Source organism: Triticum urartu, chromosome 7A (assembly GCF_056163025.1).
Source record: "Triticum urartu cultivar PI428250 chromosome 7A, HENAU_Tu73, whole genome shotgun sequence".
Lineage (NCBI taxonomy): Eukaryota > Viridiplantae > Streptophyta > Magnoliopsida > Poales > Poaceae > Triticum > Triticum urartu.
In genome coordinates, this window is record NC_141879.1 from 563,519,479 (window position 1) to 563,546,200 (window position 26,722).

The 26,722-nt window shown below is 45.3% G+C and overlaps 3 protein-coding genes across 4 annotated transcripts; 2 read left to right on the top strand and 1 right to left on the bottom strand.

Moving 5' to 3' along the window:
• The first annotated feature begins 37 nt into the window (after positions 1–37).
• Positions 38–6,060, top strand: LOC125521595 (uncharacterized). Of its 2 annotated transcripts, none has more exons than XM_048686653.2 (8): positions 38–396; positions 1,017–1,093; positions 1,657–1,808; positions 2,956–3,139; positions 3,516–3,818; positions 3,909–3,986; positions 4,688–5,131; positions 5,469–6,060. In XM_048686653.2, exons 1-8 carry the CDS (start codon positions 174–176, stop codon positions 5,916–5,918), a joined length of 1,911 nt encoding a protein of 636 aa, XP_048542610.2. In that variant the 5' UTR covers positions 38–173; the 3' UTR covers positions 5,919–6,060. The 2 variants fall into 2 exon arrangements, with proteins under 2 accessions (XP_048542610.2, XP_048542611.2); XM_048686654.2 differs by having other exon boundaries at positions 1,017–1,084.
• Positions 6,061–9,029: 2,969 nt separating this feature from the next.
• On the top strand, positions 9,030–12,512 carry LOC125518305 (glucan endo-1,3-beta-glucosidase 14). The gene is made up of 3 exons (XM_048683190.2): positions 9,030–9,942; positions 10,109–11,154; positions 12,322–12,512. The coding sequence occupies exons 1-3, from the start codon at positions 9,729–9,731 to the stop codon at positions 12,388–12,390; spliced, it is 1,329 nt and encodes a 442-aa protein (XP_048539147.2). The 5' UTR covers positions 9,030–9,728; the 3' UTR covers positions 12,391–12,512.
• Positions 12,513–14,587: 2,075 nt separating this feature from the next.
• LOC125521594 (uncharacterized) lies at positions 14,588–19,348 on the bottom strand. The gene is made up of 2 exons (XM_048686652.2): positions 19,032–19,348; positions 14,588–17,214 (listed from the first exon to the last, which is right to left on the bottom strand). Exon 2 carries the CDS (start codon positions 16,963–16,965, stop codon positions 15,046–15,048), a length of 1,920 nt encoding a protein of 639 aa, XP_048542609.2. The 5' UTR covers positions 16,966–17,214; positions 19,032–19,348; the 3' UTR covers positions 14,588–15,045.
• Positions 19,349–26,722: the final 7,374 nt, after the last annotated feature.

A 26,722-nucleotide genomic window follows, 5' to 3' on the forward strand; every position in this document is an offset into this window, starting at 1 on the left:
TTCAGTTCCATTCCATCCCGAGAAAACAAAACAAAAAGAAATACTTTCTCGGAGAGCAACAAGAGTCCACTAGTCCTACTCCGGTCCGGCCCTCCCCGCAGCCGCCGCGCGCACAGGCACAGCCCCACAGCCCCAAACCAGAGCGAGCGGTCGGCGGCGCGGCGGAAGGGGGAATGATGGATGCGCGGCGTTGGCAGTCCCCGGCGGCGGCGGCCGCGGCGGCCGAGGCGGCGGCGGAGGACGCGTCGGGCGGCGGGGGCGGGCCCTCGAGGCGGCCGCCGCGCCGCGGGCTGCAGCGCGCGTCGCCCTACGGGCTGGGCCCCCGGCGCTGGCTCCCGAAGCCCCCGGTGGCCTCTAGTGTCTTCCCCGCCGCGTCCCGTGACCACGCCGCCGCAGGTATATCCTCTCCCCCACCATTGTTATGTTCCGCGATTGGCACCAATCTAGGGTTGCATAAGCACCGCAGAAGCCTGCCGATCCGGTCCATTTAGCTGATTTATTCATGCCTGAGAACTTCATTTTGTTTTATCTGTTTGATTGATGTGGTTTGGTACCGTTACCATTGTCCTCCTTGGAACGTGCATAATATGGTTTGTTTGCCGAGTCAGCATGAGGTCAAGCTTGTGAGCTGAATCCTTGCCATAGGTACAAGTTTGTGCAAGCGTCCGGCCAGCATTGTAGATTTGCAGTAGAATTTCAATTTCTGCAGTAAGCAGACTAGTTTCCACGAGTTCAGTTCACTATTGGATACTAATTCATCCTGTGTCTTGTGTTCACCGATGAAGCGATTCCTTATTTGATCTGGGTATTGGATAATATACTCCTCTTTGCACCATTTATTATTGTTTTAATTTAATCTATGACGTGATCTAAAATTTGGATTGTCTCATATGCCTGTTGCCTCGTTGGTTAATCTAGAGTGATTGTTCGAATAAATTAATGCAAAAGTAGCTCCTTCTTTTTCCTGCAAAGCATGTCTAAGCTGGATCCCTTGTTGCTGCTTCCAATGTTTGCAGGCGATAATCGGATGGGTCAATATGAATCAATGGATGTAGCGCATGAAGCGAGCAGAGTAACGCATGAAGTAAGCAGGGTACATTTTAATTATGCATTGAATGCATTAGCTTGCCTTCCTATGATTTGTATAACTTAATGGATCTGCTATATATAGAGCTTCTTTGCATACTTTACGTTGTCTCCAATGCCATGCTGCCACAGTTACAATAAACTGTAGGCCATGTCAAGTATTGTGCAGAGTGATCTCAATGAGTGGCACACAGATGTTTCACGGCAAAGAAATTAATATAACAATGCATACCATAGAAGTTCTGCTCTGTTCATAGTAAAAGAATCCAATGTTCAAATGGTTTTCCTTCATCTGTCCAGATCACTAGAAAATAGTCCATTTGACATTTCCCTCATCAGGTTAATGCCCGAATCGGTTAATCTTTTTAAGTGCATGTACTGGTGGAACTGAAAGATGAGAACCATATATGTAATTCTGAGCTGATATATTGTTTGAGAGCTGCAAGGTCAATTGTTCACTTTGTGATTTTACTCTGCTAGCATGGCTGGCGACTAGTATTACATTCGACTTCCAGTTATGATGTGTCTGCTGGTGATTTTCTGTAACCTCTGATCTGCCTGAAACTGCAGAATAAGTCTATGGAACCAAATACCAATGCTATAACCAATGTGGCCCTAGCGTTTTCAAACGAAGCCAACCTGCTGCCTGAAGGTGATTACATAAATCGAAGCAGTGGACTTGCTGAAATCGAGAAGATCATCAAACAGAAGCAATTTTCTAGGTAGGTTTTGTGGTGCGCACTTTTAGACTCTGTTTTAATTCAATCTTCAAATATATTTCGCTGGATCCTTTTCTAAGTGTGGAAATGTGGGAAACCAAAACCATATTCCTTTTTGTCCAGAACTAAAAATACCCCCTTAACTGTAAGATGGGGAAAACAATAGAAACACTGTTATGTGAGGAACCACATATGGTCGGAGGACCCTAGCCCCGGTCACATCACCCCCTCGTCCATCCCAAAGTGGTTAGGATTTCTGTACTGCTACAAGTTAATTATTAAGGTTCAAATTTGTATTAGGTGCAGAGTCCAGATTAGTTATTAGGTTCAGAGTCCAGATTAGAACCTGTTTCAGAGTCCAGATTGTATTTCCTTTGAGTTGGCTTGTCAGCCAAGCTATTGCTGTTATGTATGGGGCTTCTCCCACGTCAATAAACATCAGAATTCAGAGTATTACTATCTATTAGGCCTAGAGTGTTGCAAGCACAAGTTAGAAGTTCAGAGCCATTCTTTGCAATGGGTTGTTTGCATGTGTCCATAAAGTTGAGAAAAGGAAGAATACATTAATAACTCTATTTTTACAACTAATCTGATAGATGAAATGCTTGGGTAATTGATTCTGGGTAATAAATATCTAATTTTACAACTAGTCTAATAGTAGATTACATCTTTAGCTAATTGGTTGTGGCCTTTAAGATTGTACCCATAATTATTTTCCCAATTGTCAGATTAGTATACTGCTGTTCTTTCTTATGGGGAGTCTTTTGCTTGCTGTAGTGGCGTAGTCTTCTGAATTCTGCTGTGCCTATAAGAGTGTTTACTGGAGTGTTCCCTCTCATTATTATTTTCATCTTGCCAGGGGTTTCTTAACTGGAGTAAACACACATCATTCAAAATTTTAAAAATACGTCTCTTACCCTCTTTAGCTTTCCACTAGCTCCATAGCATATAGCAATTGGTTATCTAGTCTCCACCTTAATTCTTATTGATTGAAAGCACTCAAGTTTTACTTTTGACCAAAAGCACTCAAGTTTTACTTTTGACCAAAAGCACTCAAGTTTTACTTTTGACCAAAAGCACTCAGCTATTGCGTTTTGTTTATTGAAATTTGAAATCTCAGCTGAATGGATTTATTTATTTTGCCTGACAGGGATGAAACAGAACGTTTGATAGAGATCATGCGTTCGAGGACTCCTGATCTCCATGAGGACGATCAGAGAGCTACGCAGTCTTTTGCGAAAGAAACTGAAACTACACCGTTTTCTAACAAACTGGTGATACCTGCAAAGCCAGATGAACGAAATTGGGGGACTGATGTGTTTGCACAGTCAAATGTAAGATCATCATAGCTCTACAATTTCATCTCCTAATTATTTCTGTACAAACGGTCCTTAAACAAATGCTGAGACTATTATCCCTGTTATTTCTTATCTGTATGGAATACGTTTTCCAGGTTCCGTCTGTTTGTTTGTGAAATTCAAATGTGTATGCCTGTATAATACTAGTTTCCTGACTACGCTGCCAATATGAAAATCTTTATAGTTTTCTTCATCTACAATATTTTGAAGTGATTTATTTTTGTCTACTAGTAAATTTCTATGTTTTGCAGGAGCAAAATGTATGCATATTATTTAGAAAATATCATAATATACCTACTTTTCCTGCCTGATTTCTTGTTCATCCGATTTATGATTTTCATTGGCTTTCTAGGTGCATGATGTTACTTCACCCATTGAACTTGCTAGAGCTTATATGGAAGCACAGACCTCAGCAAGTGTACATGAATCTCAAAAGAGAAAATTCAGAGCTTTGAGTCATGGAGTTGAAATTGAGAATTCAGCATCAAAAATCTTCCCTAAAGTGGCCATGGACTCTCCTGTGCGCTGGCCAGGTTCAGTTGTCCGAGACCATACAAACCACTACCTTACACCACAAAGTAATAAACGAAGAGCTCTTCCTCCTGCATCCTCTCGCTCACCATATACTGGCTCAGTTTTCCGAAGATCTGTCAAGGTCTGTCCGGTTATGATTTTTATGTGATTCCTGCCACGTGTCACATTTCTGGGGCTGTAATTGTGTCTGTTTACTGGTATGTGCTTACAGAGAACAGGACAGCTTGATACCTATAGTAACTTATCTGGGCGGCCACAGCTTTCAACACCTTTTTCCGTTGGAAGTAAGGTATTGCTTAATTACCCATGGTTTTTTGTTCTCACCATGATGTATCACTTTTTTCTTTTGCTTCATTAGTTCGTTGATATTCAGTTTTGAGTAATAAGCTCATTTAGGATAGATATGTCCATCATGAGATCATCCATCATTTTGTGGCATGGCTTGACATTTTTTTTGATCTTCTGTTGTCACTTTAGCCATGAAATAGGCATTGCCAGACCAACTGATACCTCATACCAAACAAGAAGGCTAGGTTGGAGCTAGGATCATACACTCCTAGAACAATCCACTCTTCAAACCAATCACTCCAATCGTATATTTCCAGATTGCAATATTCATTGTTGGGAATACCGTGACCCAGTTGATCATTTAAGATTGGAACTATTGTGATAACTACTGAAGCTAAGATGACTGCATTGAATTATTATGTAATTTTGTGGCGTCATCTTTCATATTGAAACCTGAGTAGATTTGCATTCCTGCAGTTCATTCAGTATATCCTCAAAAGTTTTGGACTACGATTCAAAACTGAAAGTGGGTTACAATATTGTCGCTATCTTTAAAACCTTCAGTGCTGACTGCTGACGTCCTATCTTTAAAACTTCAGTGCTGACTGCTGAGGTCTGAAGGCATTAACTGTTTGGATTATCTTACAACACATAATTTGCATACATAATTCATCTGTTCTGACCCCTTTTCTGAAAATATAGGCTATGCTAGAGGATAAAATGACATCAACTGATGGTGTTCTTGGAGTGCAACCATCAACCTCTTCCGGAAGAGTACATGCAGATGCCGTTGGCACTGATACTCCACATACATTCACCCTAGAAAGACCTCACGGCAAAGGCACCATAGAAAGTGGCTCGAGTACTGGACGTATACCAGTGGCAGACAATATTTCCAAGCATGCTGCTGTATCTGTTCACCCGAAGTCAAGCCAGACAGCTCAGAAAATACTCCAGCATCTTGAGAGGACAATTCCATCCCCTACAGTAAAGCCAGAGCTAAGGCGAACTGCAAAGAGAACTATTTCCCCTGTTGTCATCAGCAGCCCGTATAAAATGCCCGACTCCGTCACTAATAATGCTCCCAGACAGAACAGCCTCAATGAGCATGCCAGTGCTTATCAGGCAATTTCAAATGTGAAGAAGGTATATATCCCAATGTATTTTCCAGCGTAATAATCTTACTTACTATTTGTGAAATGCATCTACTCAAGTTTGCAATTCGGGATTCATATTTAACACCAGCCATTGGCTAGTGTTTGTATAGTCAATGGCTATTTAAACTAGGCTGAAACACTTGGAAGAATTATGTTAGTGCAATGCAGCTGAATAGTGTTTCCTTGCAACGTTTTCTTCTGACTACAGGCTACTTGTTTAAGTTTTATGTAGTATTGGTACTGTTTGTTAGTCATTTAGCAGATGCTTGGCAGAATCATACTATGAACAGTTATTTACTCAGATAGCTGTGTTTACTTCTGTTCAGGTTCAGGAACCCCCAAGCAGCTCCAATTCTGAGGAGCCGGCTCCAAAGGTCCAGAGCCCAGTGGCCACCCCAGAAGTTGCTGAAATGACCGGCTCACAGCATCTTTCGAAGCCCGACGCGGCAACTGCACCAGCTGCAGCAGTCTCGGATAAAAGCGCGACCAATGGTTTCATGTTCTCGTTCCCTGTCACCAAAACCTCAGTTTCGCTTCCAGAACCGCCACCCACGCCTACTTTCTTCTCACCGCCGAAAAGGAGCCCGCCAGCTGACATCCAAGATATCCCCAAGTTCAACTTTGGCTCACCAAGTTCTACGGACAATCTCGTTTTCTCCGTCGATGCAGCAGGCGGCTCTGCTGGTGCAGAGGAAGTGGCTCCAACCTTCAAGTTTGGGTCGGACAAGCGAGAGCTTTCCTTCGACGTGGCTGGGAAAGACGCGGTTGTCTCTTAGAGATGGGCATCCTCTGCTATCTGAACCCGCTCGCACTTGTTATTTGCTGGGATGACGGCACCATTTATAACAAACAATACGTGACTTATACAAGAAAACATGGGCCTCGCATACCCCAGTATTTTCAATGCATATTTTTGCAGATGCTCCTGTCCTGAGTTGTGTGCCATTTGCAGGATCTCCCTCCTGTGGTTCTCTCAACCAGGCCTGGAGCTGGAGTCAGTTGGGCATCAGCCAATTTGGTGTCCACACAGCTTTGGTATGCCTGAATAAAATTTCATAAAGCAATACCTTTTTGGTCCAAGGTATGCCTCTGATTATATATGTAATCTGTTGGAAAGGGCCTTCTTTTCTCCGTGGAACCGCGTCTGATCGCTCTCATTTCGATGTATCGTCCGACGCAAAAAATGAAAAGAGGCAAGCAGGATGATCTGGTTCGCAAAGACAGGAGTCGAGTCCGAGTCATGGGGGTGACCGGCTGATGCAGAAAGGCATTGACTGATTGCGTTTTCGCGCTGGCCTGATGCTACCTTTGAACTAAGCATGGCCAAAATATAGCGTGTCACTCTCATTAGAGGAGTATTATTAATAGTGATAGTCTATCTCATGCATGCATGGTGCTAAATAAAAGTTAACTTCGACGCGTTTGGACGGTTGGGCAGGGAGACGGCGTCGCCTTCGTGACAGCGTTCGTGGCCTGGAGAAAGGGGAATCTTGTCCGTGCCATTATTGTAGGCTTGTAGTTATATATCTGCCCGGCACGGCGGGTGTGATTTGAGCGGTAGATCGTCCGATTATGGGGTCGATGATGTTTAAGTCTCAACAGCCGATCACAGTGTGTGCAGTGTAGTGGGCGTCCAGCGCCGGATGGAGGAGGAGCTTGGAAGCTTCAAGAAGCTGAAAAGTAGGACTACACAGGATTCTGCAGAATGTGTGTATCTATGAAAACTACTCCTGCTACTTGACAGTGAAATCCACTAACCGCATGAATCCCAGAAGAAATTCGAGGCGCCATCATAAAATCGTGCTGATTCCTCTACCCAACCTTTTTCTTCTTCAGACCAGATGCGATGCCTACAACATTTTTTTTTCTGTGTCACCACGGAGAGGATGCAGAGCCCCCTCATCTTTGATGATCACGCCGTGATGATTGATTCCCCACTGTACCTTCCTCCATGCCACTGCTGATTCCAACGTGATCGTGTCGACGTCACGTACGGGCCCCCCCTCCGTGACCGTGCGGGCGTCGCGGTACGGTGCAAAGGCAAAGGCAGAATATGGTCGCTGTCAAGGCATCAAACAAAACAGCCGGCCGGTCGACTAGCCAGCTAGGGTTTTTCGCGAGTGCTTACGCACGGAGCCACACCGGTCGGCCTGCAGCTGCAGCTGATACGCAGGATGAGCGCAGGACCAAACGCGTGGTGCTTCCGCCCTTTTCTGTTCCGCCCCCCGAGCTCTCCAAATATTCTGTTTTACGTTTTCGAACAAAAAAGGTACTCGTATGCGAGATTGTTTTGTTTCGAAACATGATAAAAAAAACCTGTCATTTATTTTTTTTGCTGAAAATGTCGATCTATTCATCTTCAATCATGGTAGTACAACGAACACCAAAATTAATAAAAATTACATCCAGATTCATAGACCATCCAACGACGACTACAAACACTGAAGCGAGCCGAATTATTATTACCGTAAAGAAGAATTGACCGGTTAATTAGCAAAAACCCGCCCACAAGACTACGATCATCTAACACGATTGTACACAGGGCCCTACGTAGACATGACACACAAACGAGAAGAAGGCATTCACCACCGATGTCTCGAGAGGTTGTGATTTTCGTTGCTCATGAACGAGCTCAACTGGCAAGATGAATGTCCATCCCTCGGTTTGACGATTGGCATCCTAGTTCTAACTTGCATCGGTGAGCTCCTCAAATTGGATTGTAAGCATATCTTCAATCAATAAAACTTTCGCTTAAAAAAACACTACTCCATGACTGTATCTATAATATACAAATCGGCATTTTTAATACTCCTTGAAAAGATAAAATAAAATAAATTCCCATCCTACTTAAAAGGACGTTTTAAGATGTCTTGGGGTTCAACAAACACTCGAGAAAGTAACAATAGCAATTTCTTATGGTGTCCTATATTGGTGAATGGGAAAGGACGAGAATATTCAGATGTTTTTCCTCATTTGTATCCTTTTCATATGTTAAGCCAATCAGCAAGTCTTTTTTGTCACTTGTTGAGAAGGAACTTTAGGTGTGTGAATGTGATGACCACAACCCACAGCTTAAAGCAGCACCTCACCACGGGATGGCAACTTACATCTAAAAAGAAGGCCTTGCAAAAAAAGGCGAGCATACAGCACAAAGTAGAAACAGCAAAGAAACAAAAGAAGTTGATGCTAGCCGCACGATCACTAACCTTTGATTAGTTGATCAACACGTCATCGAGTTGGTTACCTAGGTACTTCTTTTTTTTGATAGAAACATTGCAAAAAAGTCGCTGTTTCTCTTCGAACTGTAAGCTCTAGTTGCATCCGCGTTGCAACTTTTTCGTCGCTGCAACTTTAATTTTTTATGTAAAATGCTGTTAGACAAAAAATATATAATTAAATGATCTACTAGCTCCGCATGTCGCAGCGATGGACCCCATCGGGGGTTATATATGCATCTTACAACTTTCTTTAAGCACACACAACAATACCGATCACGGTAACACCCCCGCCAAAATTACATCGTGTTCTTGGTGAAGTTTGAACCCATACCCTCTTCATAAGCACACGCATTTCATAAGACATTTCACCTAAAACCATGCCGACATTATACAGGTGAAGCAGGCTTATGAGCATATGTGCATGCATGTGAGCATAATTGACCGATCCTTTAGGTGAAAAAGAAAAAACATTCAGATTCTATAAAGGAGAAAAAGAAAAACGCATAATTTCCCAAGAAAAAAGAAGAAGAAAATCGCATAATTGACCGATCCTCAGAAATTTGAGGCGACCACAGAAGAGAGATGTGACACGAGGCACACTCGAAGGGGCAATCTGCAAAAGGACCGCAAAAGGACTAGCAGACGCGTCCGCCGTCCACCACCGGTCCACGACAAACGCGCACGCACAGAGCACCTCACCACCACCGCCGCCGGCCCCGGTTAACCCCCCTTCCTCCTCCCCTTCCGTTTCAAAAATCAAACCTCCCAGACGGAAACCCTCTTTCCCCTCCCTCCCGGCCGTTGCGGTGGCGAATCCGGGCTGCGACGCGGGGCCGGCGGCGTGACCCTCCGTCCGTCCCCTCCTCCGCCGCGTCCCCTTCGTCGGGTCGCCAATCCACCTCGTCCCCACCCCGCCTCGCCTCGCCTCGTCTCGTCTCCCAACTTTTCCCGATCTCCTCGTCGCTAAGCAAACAAACCCTTATTAACCCCCCGCCGAAGCAGAGGTTAGCCTGGAGAAAAGGGCGCCACTTGCACTGGGCTATGCACTCTGCTCCCCGGTGCTACTAGAGTAGAGTAGAGCCGGAGCGCCTGGTACGTGCCACCGGGTGGGGCTGAGTGCTAGGAGGCCAGCGCCAGGCGGGAGCCGAGATTCCTTCTTGTCCTGGGCTGGGTTCAGGCGGACTGGTTGGTGTTGTTCTTGCGGATTCTTTCTCCGTTCTTGGCAAGTTCGCCGTCCTGCTCCTGTGCTACGGCGGCGGTGAGGAGAGGGCCGCCAAGATTGCGCGGGGGCGAGGGGGGAGCAGCCGCCGGTGCCCGGCCTCGGAGCGGCCGCCCCAGCCCGTCTATGGAAGTTGCCGCCCCGGCTCCATGCCACGGCCTGGAACCAAATTGCCGAGCACGGCGCGGTTTGCTTGCCCTCCTGACGCCGCTGCTCACTCTGCTGCCCGTCTTCTGCCTGGTTCTTGCTCCGGATCGACGGATTGCGGCGGGCCTGCTATGACGGTGGTCATGGGTCGGCGCCGGTGCGCTCACTGGATGCTTCTGCTCTTCTGTTGCCTCCTCCTCACGTCCCCCTCACATGGTACGCGGTGTTTTTTTTTATCCAATTCAATTCAGTGTTGTTTGTCTAGATCGTCAATTCATACATCAAGTTTACTGTCCACCTGAGTAAGGCTTTTGCAGCAAAATAACCACGGGCTTTGGTGTCACGAACTGAGATTTGACTGTTGGTGCTTGCTGTTTACCAGGTCGTCGTCATCATCGACCCGCTGACGCGTTTGTCGGGGCATACGGGATAAACTACGGGAGAATAGCGAACAACCTCCCGTCCCCGGACAAGGTGGTTGAGCTCCTCAGGAAGTCCAAGATAAGGAATGTCAAGATATATAATGAAGATCACACCGTGCTCGACGCGTTCAAAGGGACAGGGCTCAACCTGGTCATTGCTGTCCACAATGGGTTGCTGAATGCTTTTGCTGCAAATGAGAGCGTCGCGATTGACTGGCTGAATGAGAACGTGCAGCCTTACATTTCTCAGACACGCATCGTTGGAATCACTGTGGGGAATGAGGTGCTGGGAGGCGATCCGAGCTTGGCCGCTCCGCTCGTTGGAGCTGTTAAGAATATGTACGATGGTCTCAAGAAACTGCATCTGGATGACAAAATTGAGCTTTTCACACCTCACTCTGAAGCTGTTTTCGCTACTTCCTATCCGCCCTCTGCATGTGTTTTCAAGGAAGAAGTCATGGTGTATATGAAACCGCTGCTGGACTTGTTTTCACGGATCGGCTCACCTTTCTATGTCAATGCATACCCCTTTTTGGCTTACTTAACTGATCCGGGGCAGATCGACATTAATTATGCTCTCTTTCAGCCCAACCCTGGAGTAGTTGATCCGAATACTAGTCTGCACTATGACAACATGTTTGATGCTCAGATAGATGCAGCTTACGCTGCTCTGCAGGCTGCTGGTTATAATGACATGGAAGTCCGGGTGGCAGAGACTGGCTGGGCTTCTAGTGGAGATCAAAATCAAGCAGGAGCATCAGTTGCGAATGCAAGGACTTACAATTACAACCTCCGTAAGAGGCTCTTTTTGAGGAAGGGAACTCCTCTCAAGCCAAAGATACCGGTCAAAGCATACATCTTTGCCTTGTTTAATGAGAACTTGAAGAATGGAGATCCTACTGAGAAGCACTATGGGCTCTTCAATCCAGATGGAAGGATTTCATATGATATCGGTTACTCAGGTCTATTACCTTCATCAGCACCCGCATCCTTGCTGTCAGTTAAGGTAAGCATTTACTTCTCGCCCATCTACTTGTTTGCCCACTAGTCTTTGTTTTCATTGTATTGTCTCGTTTGATGGTTATTGGATTATACTATAGTAAGGTCTTTGCTCCAGTAATCCACTTTCTCAACATTTATGAATGAACTTCATAGCAGATTAGAGGTGGATATCAGAAGTTCTAAAGTCATCAATTGCCACTCAAAAGGGCACAGTAGTCAATCAGACATAGCTTTCAAGTCCAAACCTCATGACATCTTTAACAAAAAAAGGGGGCCCTATCAATTTAATTTCTTCCATGCATTATGGATCATGGCACCTTCAGCTGTCCAGCATCTGTATCACAGTATCAGTATTACAGTTCGATACTTAGCTAAGAAAACCAATTAGAAAAACACCATCCCTGTCTTGGCGGAAGGATTCAAGGTCGTGACGCCGTGAGGTCTGCTGGGGTTCCGTCATTCACACATGGGATGAATGTGGCGGTTGATTGTTGGCTGTCCTTATCCAGGTCGTGAACATTGGAATATATGTTCGTTAACGACCAAGGCCTGTCAGTGTTGTGGATGAATGTGTTCTTTGGCAAACTGTATTGGTGCCAATGTTGTCCAAAGAAGAACTTCAATTGTACTAAATAGAAATAACACAGGCAGAGCAGTAAATACTGAGATCCTCCATAAAGTAGACAATGACAAGAAATTAACTTGCCTACTTCTAAAACGATGTAAATGCCAATAAGGTCCGAATAAGTTTCCCTTCCGTTCATACTATTATGGAACCTCTTTACCCAGTTGGGCTAAGCCAATTTCATTGCACTAATAAATGCCTAGCAAAAAAATTGGATGATTGTCAATCCCTTTCTTCGAAGGTAGTTTGTTGTTATGAGTGTAGTGCATAATTGAACGAGGTATTGATCTGCAAGTTCATGTTCTGAATTCTCTAACACTTCCCCTGCAAATAATTTATGGGATTTTTTAACCAAACTATCTAGAATAACAAGCTTCCTGTACTTTACCCTACTAGAATAATTTGTCACTTGTGTTTATTAAAATCACCTCGGTTCCGGGTATTGTGTAATAAGAAATGATCCTGAACTTCTTGCTTTACCTTCGGTGTGTGACGATACCACATCATTATCATAACCTGATTTGACGTTGTGATTTCTGTTTGCAGGAAATGCGAGCTTGGGGTTGGATTGCACACTATTTGGCTGCGGTTATCCTATCTATTTTCTTCTTTTAGCCTTAGAGACTCGATTATAGAATAGCACATCTGTTAAGGGTACAAATCATGATCAGGAGTTAGAATGCCTTGCTTGTACTGGGAAACTCGGAATGGACATCTGAATAATGGTTCCCTGCTCACCAGTTTGTGTTCCCTTCACTCCTTTTACCTATGATGAAAACAAACATGGTCCTGAATTCTTACTGTATATATATTTATTTTAGCATTAAAATTACTGGTGTCAAGCTAACAATCCTCTGCAACCAATCAATTCTTTACCATGCCAAGTTCCAAGGAAAAATGGATTTGGACACATGAGATTTTTTTCTTTTCTTTTCCTTTTTCAATCGACCTGATGGTTTCCATTGGAACTGCCAGGCTGGCAGGATTATGAAACCATTGCTGGTTGTTTCTTCCCCCGTAAGTAAGTGTATCTCAGGCGTAATTACGTGCTGCGCTCGAGGCACCTGCTTTTGGAACTAGACTTTAGAACCACTAGAGTTGTTGTATACTCTGAATTGTGAAAGCATAGATATGAAATCATACTGTTCTTGAAATCATGGAAACCACAAAACCATACTCTTGAACAATAATGCCACTTTCAATGTCTTTCATACTGCTAAGCTGGCCTGTACCACTTAGCTGAGCTAGGGGGGCTGCAAAAGGTAATGACTGGACCAGCATGGTCAGTGGATTTTACTTCCAATAATTGTTGCACTTATGTCCTTTTGGATCCACGTGTAGTAAGCATGATGAGTAGTGATTTTTTTTTAGAAAAGCATGATGAGTCTAGTCGTTGCTGAAGCAATCGTATCTTAAACAATCGTTCTTCACACCATCATCTCTGTAAGAAATAAAAGAAAATAAAGTCTGCCTGCTTCAGTAGTGGGCAGTCCTTTATTCTCTCGCCGCCCTTTCTCCCCTTGCAACTTTTGATCCATCTTTTCTGCAAAGAGTATAATACCAGGGAGAAAAAGGAGAAGTACTAGGACTTTCAGGATGTGCCAACACTTTTGAATTATGTTTTTCCTTTTCTTCAGAGGGGATGCCGGTGAGTGAGTGAGTGAGGCAGTGGCGAGCATTGGATCCCACTGCACTATCATGTGATGATTGATGACGATGTGAAGTTCACAGTGTATATATAATATTTTTTATTGCAGGACTATGTACTGGCTGGCCTGATATGTAGATACGCGTTGTACGTGCAGTGTACGGTGGTGTTTTGAAAATAAGTACTGTATGATGAGTAATACTTAACTTCGGCAAATAATTCAAAGCCTGAGTGAGCAGAGGAGCTATTCCTGAACCAACAAGTGACGATCCAAACAACTAAAGAGGGCATAATATTCCAAATCACAATCTATTAGGCAAAAGGAGGTTAGCCTTGATGGGCATGTGGTGCCTCATAAGGACACCTTTCGATATTTGGGGTCAATGTTGCAGAAGAATGAAGATATCGATGAAGATGTGAACCATCGAATCAAAGCCGGATGGATCAAGTTGCGCAAGCTTCTGGCGTTCTTTGTGACGAGAGAGTGCCCCAAAAGCTAGAAGACATGTTTTATAGGACGCCAATTCGACCCACAATGTTGTATGACGCTGAGTGTTGGCTGACTAAAAGACAACATGTTCAACAATTATGTGTGAAGGAGATGCGCATGTTGAGATGGATGTGTGGCCACTCAAGAAAGGACCGGGTCTGAAATGATGATATACAAGATAGAGTTGGGGTAGCACCGATTGAAGAGAAGCTTATCCAACATTGTCGGAGATGCTTTGAGTATATCCAGCGCAGCCTCCGGAAACTCCAATGTATAGCATGCTGGCTAAAGCGTGCTGATAATGTCAAGAGATGCCGAGGCAAACCAAACTTGATATGGAAAGAGTCCGTAAAAAGAGATCTGAGTGTCACCAAACAACTAACCATTAACAGGGTTGTGTGAGAGCTTGCTGACCATGTGCGAAAACCATGAGTTGATTATGAGATATTATGGGTTTCATCTCTAGCCTACCTAACTTGTTTAGGACTAAAGGCTCTATTGTTGTTGTTGTAGTAAAAAAAACATGTATGCCTTACAGATCTCAATATGTTTCTTCTATACAATAATGGAATATCTTCTGACAAGCAAACATTCGGTCTCTGCCTTGAGAGAACTGAGAAGCATATATACGCATGCAGGATAAAATCACTAGCCCTGACACATAGGATGAGAGATACAACAACCATCACAACCATAACTTTCTTATTATTCAGATGGACAGAACGAACTTCACACACACAAACACACACACAAGCGCCCCCAATATATGTTTGTATACAACAGCAGCAACACCAATATTTACTACACCCAAATGTTGTATAACTATAGACCACTGATGGGAGGAACCTCATACAGGGCTAATTCTTCATGCATAACTGTAGACCACTGTACTATGAACACACCTTCAACACAAGACCTAAAATTAATTAACACTTCGACACCCAACCCCTTTTATTTATATCTATCTTACAGAGGGGCAGTTAATACATACAAATCCATAAGTAAGACAACAAACACTTCACACAATCATACCGCGGCCTTTCTTCACACCAGAGGGCAGGAGCAGGAGACACTTGCCAGACGAAACGAACCGTGTCGAAACGGAGGTCGGGCGGGAGGAAAGCCTTGGGCGCTAGAGCCAGCTGCTGCGACCAGAGGCGCTGAATTCCTTGGCAGGTTTGAAGCTGCGAGGCGCTGAGGTACTGGCCTCGGCGTTGTTGCTGGAGTTCTCCCCGAAGCTCAGACCATTAGCAAACAATGACACGATGTTACCGCCGTGCACCCGGCCCTCAGGAAGAGGCGCACGACCGGGAGCCTCCACTGGAAGCATGGTGGAGATGCTGCGCCTGCTGGTTTCCGAGTTTGCAGGGTGGCTCCGACGATCAAGGGAAGCAGCGCTGCTTGTAATGCTGAAAGCCGCCAGCGTTCGGCCGCCGTGGATACGGTCATCGTCCAGGAGCGGGTTGTGATGGACACACATGCCTTTCTTGCCTCTAGCAAGGCGATCACAGGGAGGGCTGCCAACTCCAAGATCGGAGCCAGGATGACCCCAGGTGCAACGCTTGCCTCCTCCATGTGCCTTGCAGAAGTCGGTGCTTCCCTGTGCGCTCTTATCACACCCAACAGATACGCATCTCTTGCCCCCACCATGACCAACGCAGCGATCGGTACGACCCCTGGCGCTCTTGGTGCATCCTTCCACCACGCACCTCTTGCCACCTCCATGCGCAACGCAGAACTGTGTACCTCCGTGCACACATTTTGTGCAGCCTTGAGCCGAACAACGTTTGCCTCCTCCATGCCCTTTGCAGAATGGCGTGCTTCCCTCAGCACCCTTTGTACAGTCAGGGTGCGTGCATCTTCTGCCACCACCATGCGATTTGCAGAAATCAGTACTTCCCTGTGCACCCTTCGTGCAACCAGCATGCTGACAGCGAGGTCCGCCTCCATGGGCAATGCATAAGCCTGAACGTCCTTCCGCACTCTTTGTGCAGTTCTCCTGCTGGCACCTTTTCCCACCACCATGTTTGATGCAGCGGCCAGATTTCCCTCTTGCTGCTCTTCTGCAGCCGTCGTGGATACAACGCCGACCACCGCCATGGCCTATGCAGAAATCAGTACGGCCTTCAGCGCTCTTGGTGCACCCAAGGTGCCCACAGCGCCGTCCCCCTCCATGAGCTTTACAGTAGATGGTCTTGCCCTCGGCGCCTTTGTTGCATCCCTCTCTACGGCACCTTCTCCCCCCACCATGTGCAATGCAGCGCCCTGACGAACCTCTGGCCCCTTTTCTACATCCTGGGTATGAACAAACTTTTGTGCTGCTGATGCGATGTTGTGGACTAACAGACCCGGAAGTACAGGTTGCTGGACTTTCTTGTAGTTGGAGCAATGTTGGCAGTGAAGCTGGACCCTGACTCTGGTTAGAGCTGCCTGATAAAACTTGCCTTGGAGAAAACCCAGTCATCCTTGCAGTCTTATTAAGGAAATTAAGGAACTGACCACCAGACGGTCGATGAAGAGATGTAGAACCTTCGTCAACTCTTGGGACCAAGTCCATAATGTATGGCTGCAGAAATGGGTTGTTCTGTTTGGTTGCTGAAGTTAGGTCTTGGCCAGTAATAGCAGATTGACATGGTCCAACAGACAAAGATAACTCAAGATCCAACCCAGCCTTCGCCGAAGTTCTCCTAAAATCACTAGCCTGCTTATCCAGCCTGGAAGTACCTTCATTGCCCAGCGTAAGATAATTTAAGCCCAAATCAACAGAAGAACCTTCATCACTACCCTTAGGAGAAGATATGGTGCAGCCAGCACGCATACTTTGCTTGCTGGAATCTGAGTTTGATGAGTTGCCCAGGCCAAGCGACAAGCCATCGAACTTTCTCTTGGTTCCTCTTGGTTGGTTGTACAAATAATCGTGAGCTTGCACATCAAGTTGACTATTACTGTCTGCGGGGTGACTGGCTACGGGGACGACAGGGAACTTGCTCACAATGGCCTTCGGATTTGAGAAACTTATAGTAAATGCTGACTGCCCGGGCCTGGGGTCCATCGTTCTCAGTGCCCAAGCTTGCCTCACTTCTGGGTTAAATAATGGTCAACGAAACTACCAAGTTAGAAAACCTAAGGCATTTAGCAGTACAAGTTATCTTTGCAACCACCACTGACAAACCCTGAAGTATCCCTACGATCCATTTTCCAGTGCTCTACAAAGAGATAAAGTTGTTTCTTCTCAAAGCAGCGACAATGCTAAACTTCAGAGGAATCACACCAGGGTTTTATCTGACCAACTGAATCACGGCTGCAGAGAAGGAAAGGACAATGGTCAATCAATGATCATGAGTCAACATAATGCACAAACTCAATTGATATACAGCTGAAAGGAATATATTAAATTAGTGTTGAAGTATTGTAGGGTACTGTTCAATCATGTACTGCTACCACCTGAGACATAATGTCAACTTTTGCTAAAGGATAGGGACAAGACAACGATTTGAATTGCATGTCATTTCAAAAACAAAACTTGAATTGTAGGTCTCTGAAATCTGTTCTAAACTTAAGGAATCGAAAGTATGGCCCCTCTTACTGAATACTAGCGCATATTAAGTACATAGAGAAAAATTCCAACTGTGTCATTAAAGAGAATAGAATTCCAAAATGATTTTCATCGATCAAAGTGAAATGGTACTACATATGAAACAGTTAAATGAAACAGCAAGAATCTAGTCATCGGAGGAGGCTGCCCTGGCAGCCTACCAAGCAGCGTTCGGGTGTGCTGGCCCGGCTCCCGTCTTTATCGACCTCACCGGCTGCAATGGCGATGGCAAGGGCAAGGGCAAGCGGATGTCTAGGGCAGCATGCGGGCGCAGACTTTTTTTTATGTTTTAATTAATGCTTAATTATGTTTTAAGTGGACTTTGGCCGGCGGTTCATCGGCCACTTAATGTTTTATTATGTTTATTTCTGCGACGTGTTTTTTTTTTGGACGCGGGTAAATTTGGGTTGGCCTCCCGTTGGGCGCACCAGCTGACCCAAATGAAAAAGCGGACGCGTCCGTTTGGGTCGGCGTGTTGGAGTTGCTCTAATAGCTCGATAGAAAAACACAAGTCAATCTACTCAGTATGGGGGAAAAAAAATTATATGAGACCAGGTCTCACGGTTAGCAGGTGAGACCCGTCCTGATGAATGACACGTGGCATTCACAAATCACAAAACATCTAATCTCTCTCCCCCCTGATTTTAAGTGGGGGGTGGGGGGTGCTTTGTGATTTGTGAATGCCACGTGTCATCCATCAGGATGGGTCTCGCGTGAGACCTGGTCTCATAGAATTCTTTCCCAGTATGGGGAGTAGTCACTGCTGGCAGTTACTTAACACCAGAAGAAGAATATCAGTACCATGTCTCAATGACTGGAAAAAGGCGAGAAAAGAAACAGCATATATCTGCAAGAGATGACTTGATGCAACTGCACTGTTGTAGGACTAGATAGGGACACTTTACACCTAAGGCACCTGCAAAACGCATAGGACAGGAATATTCTACTTTCTTCTCACCCCAAGCAAAATGGAATCTGGTTTCAGCTAATAGTCAAACAGAGATGCCTAATGACCTAATCACTTTGGTAGCTCAAATTGGGGATCATTCGAAGATTCACCCAACAGGAACGGTCAAATGGGATGTTAATTACTACTTGCAACTCCAAACAGAAAAGGCGGTGCAAACAGGATAACTGTAAATGCAAAAGCTTGATTTTAATCTCTTTACACGGATGTTCTTATTCCAAGAATATCGTTTACACCTATGGTTTTTCTGCCCTACGGATGGTGTATCACCAGCAAAACATTGCAGAGATATTCCCAACACACACAAAAACTAGGAATCCTGAACGAGAATTCCATTTCCACGCAAAACCTGTGCAGCTCAACAAAGGTGATCTGTGAACAGTATCTCGCCATAAAATAATAACAGACCGAACAACTACACGACATACCGAACCGTGTAACCGGCAGCAAGGATCAATTCACGGCCCTCCCCGGCCCAGGGCCGGATCTAGGCGGTGCGCACACGGCGTACCGAAAATTTGCAGAGGTCATCACTGGATGGCGAAAAGGCTCATACCTCGAAAAGGAATGTCCGAGATTGCTGACGAGGGGGCGGCGGCGGCCAAGAACGGGAGCGGCGGAGGCGGCGGGAGGAATCGGATGCGTCGGCGGCGACGCTGGGCTGCGGCGCCGCGGCAGCGGGAGGGGGGGCAGAGGCGGCGGCCAGGAGAGGGAGGCGGAAGAGGAAAGGAAGGGGATGGTGGAGGGGAGCCGCTTATGTAGAGAGGATGGAGTGCTGCCCAGATTGGCGTTGTGGACGACGCCGCAGGCGCACGAGAGCAAATCAAAATCCTTTCTTTTTCTGTGCTCTGTTTTCTTCGGAAATGGAGCGTGTGATGGGAAGAAGCGAGGGAGGGGATGGGGAGTGGCCCAATATTCTTTTTGAAGCTTTGTCATGTAGGTCCCTGCGGTTGCTTATAATTGCTGAGAGCATCTTAGAATTTCAAAGATTTTTTGTATGTCCTTTAAACCTAAGGCCTCCTTTGGTACGGATGTAACGAATACGCATCCGCATCCGTTTCAAAGGATATGGTATGCACATGCACGAATCCACCATATATGGATGCAGATGCGAATTTTGGTCAACCGGATATCCAGTAGATACGGTGTTGATAATATCCGACAGATGTGGATTACCCGGTATTTTTTGCGGATTATCCGAGATTATCAAATAGGATCATATGATAAATTTAGGTCAATCAACAAGCCCAAATATCCAATTACCCCACTAACTAGAATCACCGCATATAAATTGTTGTCGTATTGGTGCGAGTTAGTATAAATCCTTGTCACTCTTAGTGTTATGTGGTCGGATAAAATAATTATGTTCATATTGCTTGCATAGTAGAAATAAAAATCATGTCTCATTGCATTTATGGCCCAATACTTTCCGGTCTGAGTCCGTTCCGAATCCGTAGTCCTATAAAATCCACATCCGTTCATTATCCGCTCCGCTCCAAATCCGACAAAATTATATGGTAAAAGGTATGGGGAAGGCATTATCCGATCTGATCCGTTTACATCCCTATACTTTGATTCATAGGATAGGAAATATCGCTTAATTTTTATAGGGAAAGAGATGTCATTTGAAATATAGGATATGAATTTTTTCCGTTGAGTCTTGGTTATTGCGAAGGATTGGTTTCTGTCCTACATAGGAATAGGAATTCATTCCTACAAACCAAAGAGCTCCAAAGAAACTTTTCTTTCAAAAATCCTATCCTATACCGTTCCTACAAAAATCCTACAACCCAACGGAGGGCTAAAGAATGGTGATATCTCTATTTCCATGCCTCCATTCCATAGGAATATCACTTGAACCTCTTTTTAGTTAAAACTAGTTTGTGTAGGAGTGTTATCAAGCGGTAATCCACGTATGAGCCCAGCCTCATCCGTACCCGGTGAATTGTAAATTTTAAAACATAGTAAAAAATGAATTTTTTTGCCGTAAAAATGCTCAAGTGAACCAGGTGCATGCAAAATTTCATCATGAATGGACATTTGAGGAGCTCCCAGAAAAAAATTGGCTCTCAATAGTGTCTTTTTTCAAAGCTTCTTACTTTTTTATGAGCTCTCCTCAAATGTTCTTTCACCAACAAATTTTGCACGCACCTAGTGCCTAGAGCATCTACGGTGCTAAACGAATTTTGATCTTTTTTGAAATTATTGTTCATGGGTGGGAGTAGATGAACCCAGGCTCTAGAACGGCACACTCTAGGGTCAAGACATTTTCCTATGTCTGCTATATCCATGCAACTATTCTTGCAAGCCCCCCCCCCCTTCAAACATTTCTTGCAATTGCTCCACTATTTTGCACCTACATTTCAATCAAGTTGTTGTTTCTTTCCCCTATTTCTTTGTCACTTGATCCTACGAGTGAAAGAACTAAAGTGTTTATTTTGACTTGCTAACTTTATTTATGCTGGTAGGGGTAGGGAAAGATATTTGGGCTTCAAGTCAAAAAAGTGAAACAATCATCTTATTTCCTCCCTCTTTGAAGAAAAAGATGCAATTTGGTAAAAGAAAATTTCTCAAGTAGGTTTGGAAACATAAGTAGATGACGCCAAGAGTTTAAATTTTTGCCATTAGGCTCCTTCTAAAAGCACCATCCACATGTATAAGAGCCTGTAGATTCTCTATCCATACAGATAAATAATGTTGCATGTGTAATCAACATGAGGATAATTGCGTCTTTTTCTTTCATTGTCCTTTGGTAGAGTTGCATGGTTCAACCACCCATGGTATACTAGATCTAATCTTCTTACCGAAAACCATGTCTCCTTACAAATCATCGTCTAGAGTCTACTATCCATGAATCACCCACATGCCACCATTGAAATTTAAAAGAAACATTCTTATGGTGTTTGTGGAAATCTTAAACTAATTGCATTTTTGCTAGGAAAATGTGTGTTCCTCACTAGGCACACCAAGCTGAGAGGGCCATTTCATCATGCTAAGCCCTCTTGAAAGATGTACATGATCATGGGGATGCGTCAGTTCAAGCGCAACACTCTCTTCCATTGCAGGGACTTGCAATTTACTTTGATCATCTTATTGAGGGGAAAAGTCTTCTCGAATGTTACATTCAATAACACTAGGATTCCATGTTTGCTGGTGTTACAGGTACATGAATCCACAATTTTATCATGTCAACTAGTGGCTCGGGAACCCGCAAGATCAAGGTTCAGGCTTCTTCTGCTGCCACCCTTCCGCCCCTCTAGCCCGAAGCATCAACTCTACCTTTTGGAGCCAAGATTGCAACCTCATTTCCCTGTAACAGGCCACCTTCCTGTCTGGTTCCCTCAATCTAACCAAGGTGGCTGTTGGCATGAATATATCTTAAAAAATGTGATGTGGGAGATCAGGGCTTTATTGGTAGAATTCATCTAGGTTGCACAGACGAACCCCTCGATTTACCATACATCTAGGAATTTAAATGGGCCCACAACTATACTCAACAGACTCTCAACTCTTCAAATGAGCCCGTTTCTTGCTATACAATTTCAATTCAAAATGATAGCCATTTCCAGGTTGTCCAAACTATCTAGAATGCCAACATCGATGGCTATGTAACTAACATTGTAATATGCTCTTGAAATGAATGGAAGTCTGGGCCTATCCATGTTCAAAAAAAGGTAAAGTGTTGTTTTTCCTCAAAACAACAAGATTTGGGTATCTTTGGAATAGAGCTGAACCGCTCAAACCAAGCACGAGGTGGTTGCTTTTTTCCCATAGGGGGCCTTTCGAAGGCGACAAACATGACCATCAGGGACTTCAATACCCATAGGTGGTTGCATATAGAAAAAACTCATGAAATCATTTTTGACATCCATTTGAGAATTTGCCACGATCGAGCTGCAGTCACAACAATCGGAGTACAAACCGAAATTGCTATTAAAATAAGGGTACATGAATAACATTGGAATGAAAATTCACATAGTATGAAAGTTCCATAATATATCAAAGATATATATTTAAACACGATGCATCTGGATGGTACCGGGGGGGGGGGGGGACTCTGGACCAGATCAGATGGAGAAGAGATAGATAGGGGCCAAAAGGCATCAAGGTGAATCCATGTGATGGTTGCTTCCCTTGGATGGGGGAAATTTAGGTCCTATGTGGTTGAGAGAAATTCCTTGGGAATTTTACTGGTCCATAGTTTTCGACTTTTCGTAGGGATTTTTTCTGTGTTAGTGGTCCCATTTTCGTAGGAATTTGCGTTGCGCATTCCATTAGGAAATTTGCCAACTTGTACTTACTTTCCAGGGGAAAAACAATACTCCTACCTGCAAACGTCGGCATGCGACTGTTTTTCTTGGCCTAGATCAATGGGCACGTGTTGCAATATGGGTTTTCTTCCTCTTCTTCCAAAAAGTAATGTTTTTCTTGTGTTGCGTACGTAGGGCATCGCAAAGCAGCTCTATTGGCCGGTTGTTTCCTTGTTGCTAAAAGGAGACGGTGACCGGTTGAGCCGTGACAAAGTTTCTCCATCATCTGCCCACAAAAAAGAAAAGAAAAAAAAGTTTCTCCATCATCTGTGGAAACAAAGCGGCGTCACCTTCTAATTGCGAGGATCGATGAACCTAACCACGATCATTGACCAGATCCAACGGCGAGCAAAATGATGCTTAGCTTCTCGCAAGAAAATAGAGTAGTAAAACCTTGCACCGTACATATATATGCATACACTATTCGGTCGTTGTAAGCTAGCCTCGTAGGCTTCGATTACTTGTTCAACTTCGCGGCGTCTTTTCTATACCGCATGTACGTATCCTAGGCCAACCATGTTCTGTATAGCATTGTATATTGGCGGCGTGAGCGACTAGCCAGCTTGCTTTGGCGCCAAGTTGTTAGCATTTTTATTATTAATCCAGGGCTCGAAGCCGCAGGGTTCCTTCCGATCGACCGAGGTGATTGGTCGGCTTAATTTGGACCTCTGCGATGGTGCGGTGCAAATGCGTGTGGCGTCGATCCCATCATCCCATGGCCGGGTTGGGTAGGAGACAAAGGTGGCGTCACTGTTTCTCCTTGTCGCCATGGAACTTGCCTTGCTTAATTACTACGTAGTTTAAGTATACCACAGGTTGAGTGCGGGAGGATCCAACAATGCCTGCTGCGCCATGGGAGGGATGGGGACGGGCTCGCCGGTTACGTTCGGAGACGGCGGGAAAAACCTCGAAAGTTAAAAACGACGTACGCGCGAATCAGGGAGCGCAATTGATCGACGCATAAACGCATTTGGTCTGGAGCTTGGAGACGAGCTTAGAAGGTACTGCCGCTCTAGGAGATTCCGAACCCGCCGGACGTCCTTGTCCGGCTCGACGTGGAATCTACTCACCACGCACGTACTGTGATGCATCAGCGTGCGGTATTGCGGTTAAATTTACAGTGGCGACCTGGGACACGACGCTTGCCCCCACGGATACCGCGGTGCTGTGAGTTAGACGTGTTCACCGACAAGAAAAAGAAAAAAAAAACTCGGCCGCAACAAATGGAAAACACTCTAGCAACAAATCTACATCGACGGTGAAACCGAAATATTTTTGCAAAACAAATCAACATCGGGGACGGTTGCACTACCGGCTCGTCGGGATCAAATCCTAGTGTAAGGAGGCATATTCTTTTCGACATCTCGCAATAAGGAGATGTATACGGTGACCTCATGAAAAGATGGACACGCTTTCCCGCGACACAGTTTCGGATGACATGCGGTTGTCGGTGCTCTGCATTGCCGATCTCAGGGCGGCGAGTTTGTCCGTCTACCACCATGGAATCCTTCTCCGGCGAGGTGATTCTCGTCAGCTGATTCTGCTCAACGAGGACGACCGGATTGTCGATGGCTCAATGTGCGGGCGGGACGTGACGGTGAGGAGGTAAGAGAAGGTATGAAAATCCAGTTTTCATGTCACGTTGCACGGGTTGGTGTGGTGCAGGGTGATACATTGCATGTTTCGCAAATCGAGGAGAGAGGAGAGGGCGACACCATGACTCCACGCTTGGGTAGAGGAGTATTAACTGCTCCCCAGTGTTGTAGCTCCCGCCGGTTTCTTCGTTTGCACCGTGATTCCCCTGTCACTTTGATTCATCCTCTCCATCCATGCTCGGTCGCAGCTCCCCTTGCCACCCTGACCTAGATGACAGAGTGGGAGGCCCGTATGGTGAGGATCATTGGCGGTGATGTGCTGAAGATGACAAGGCTGCATGAGACAAGCTCGTGGTTCGCGAACTCGAGCGAGATGGCCAAGGAGGTGATGGGCATATGAAAGGATCTGAGTGTGGAAGAGGACGAGAGGCTTTTCCCCGACGGGAAGGCGAAGCTACCGCTCAAGATATTGCTTTGGGCCATGGAGGAAGCGAAATAGACAGGCCCGGTGTAGGCGCGGATGTGGGCGGCATTTCTCTCTCGCATTCGAGCTCTTCCAGGCCTGGTGGAGTTCGCGGTGGGGGTGGTGATGGCTTTTCCAACACCGGGAACGAAGGACCTACCGATCCTCATTAAGGACGACGAGCCTAGCAAGCGGAAGAAGGCGATAAGAGAGGTGGTACACACGCCGCGGTGGGCACCGCTCTTTCCTCGCCGATCTCCTCGCCTGCTCAGACTTGCTCTCCGTTGCGGCGGAGTAGGGGTTTCCCCTTCCTGTAACCACTTCTGGCTACTTGCTGGTGAGGATTTCGACGAGGAGGTTGCGTTCTCGTCAGATTTCACAAGTCAGATTCCTTACCAAAACATCTGCATTCTCCTTTATGTTCTAGTAAGGAGAGGATTGGTAATTCTAAATCTAGGATGGGGAACAATAGAATCAGAAATAGAAAACTGAATACACCTAGACTTTATGATGAAGAATATTGTATTAGATATTTTTTGCTTTTTCCGTGAATAAAGAAACTAATGAACACCGACCTTGTCCCTCTATTATGCATTTATATGATTGGGATACAAATTTTGTTGAGGAAAATTTGAACAGGAAAATCACTTGTGGGATAGATGTTAGAGATCATATGATTGATGGTAAATTTTCCGGCTATCCCTAAATTCTGGTTAGAGGATATGCTAGATTTTGGTGAATTGGTTGTGAATAATTTTGGTATAGAAAGGTACTATACTAGGAGGGAGCAAAAATTGATGGTGAAAATGGACCTGGGGTTTCAGAAGGGTCAGCTGGTAATCATGGGCCAAATATTTGACCTTATTTTGACCCTGATGGGCTTGGAATTGGGGTGGAGGAAGCGTATTTTGGAAATGAGCTTTTTGGCACTCTCCGTTACTTAAATAGCCTTCCTCTGCCCCAAATGGGACTTGACGGTCACCTACCTGAACAATTAGGGTTTCCTGGTCCACCGCCAGGGTTGAAAGGGGATATCATGGCTGGAAATTATGGTGGACCTAAAGGAGCGGGAAGAGTCAATAGGGGAGTCGAAGAGAATTTACAATGCAAAAGAAGAGAAAATGACAATGATAGAATCAGAAATAACATTTTTGAGGTGGATGGTTGGAAAAAAATCTGAGGGATGAAGATTTAATAGAAATAAAGGATATCATGATCTTGGAGGCTGAATGCTCAATGTTGGTGGTGTGTAATCGGGAGTGAGGGAGTCCTGGATTAGGGGGTCTCCGGACAGCCGGACTATATCCTTTGGCCGGACTGTTGGACTATGAAGATACGAGATGGAAGACTTCGTCCCGCGTCCGGATGGGACTCTACTTGGCGTGGAAGGCAAGCTAGGCAATACAGATATGTATATCTCCTCTTTTGTAACCGACCTTGTGTAACCCTAGCCCCCTCCGGTGTCTATATAAACCAGAGGGTTTAGTCCGTAGGACAACATACAATCATACCATAGGCTAGCTTCTAGGGTTTGGCCTCTTTGATCTCGTGGTAGATCAACTCTTGTAATACTCATATCATCAAGAACAATCAAGCAGGACGTAGGGTATTACCTCCATCAAGAGGGCCCGAACCTGGGTAAACATCGTGTCCCCTGCCTCCTGTTACCATCCGCCTTAGACGCACAGTTCGGGACCCCCTACCCGAGATCCACCGGTTTTGACACTGACATTGGTGCTTTCATTGAGAGTTCCACTATGTCGTCACCATAAGGCTTGATGGCTCCTTCGATCATCGCTAGCGATGTGGTCCAGGGCGAGGTTTTCCTCCCCGAACAGACCTTCGTATTCGGCGGCTTCGCACTGCGGGCCAATTCGCT

What these genes read in the sequence shown, in the direction of transcription:
- LOC125521595 (XM_048686653.2), top strand. Translation starts at nt 174, where the DNA reads ATGATGGATGCGCGGCGTTGGCAGTCCCCGGCGGCGGCGGCCGCGGCG. An exon ending in CCGTGACCACGCCGCCGCAG is followed by an intron (nt 397 to 1,016) that starts GTATATCCTCTC and finishes CAATGTTTGCAG; the next exon opens with GCGATAATCGGATGGGTCAA. An exon ending in TTTTCCGAAGATCTGTCAAG is followed by an intron (nt 3,819 to 3,908) that starts GTCTGTCCGGTT and finishes ATGTGCTTACAG; the next exon opens with AGAACAGGACAGCTTGATAC.
- LOC125518305 (XM_048683190.2), top strand. Translation starts at nt 9,729, where the DNA reads ATGCCACGGCCTGGAACCAAATTGCCGAGCACGGCGCGGTTTGCTTGC. An exon ending in CCTCACGTCCCCCTCACATG is followed by an intron (nt 9,943 to 10,108) that starts GTACGCGGTGTT and finishes GCTGTTTACCAG; the next exon opens with GTCGTCGTCATCATCGACCC. An exon ending in CATCCTTGCTGTCAGTTAAG is followed by an intron (nt 11,155 to 12,321) that starts GTAAGCATTTAC and finishes TTCTGTTTGCAG; the next exon opens with GAAATGCGAGCTTGGGGTTG.
- LOC125521594 (XM_048686652.2), bottom strand. Translation starts at nt 16,965, where the DNA reads ATGGACCCCAGGCCCGGGCAGTCAGCATTTACTATAAGTTTCTCAAAT.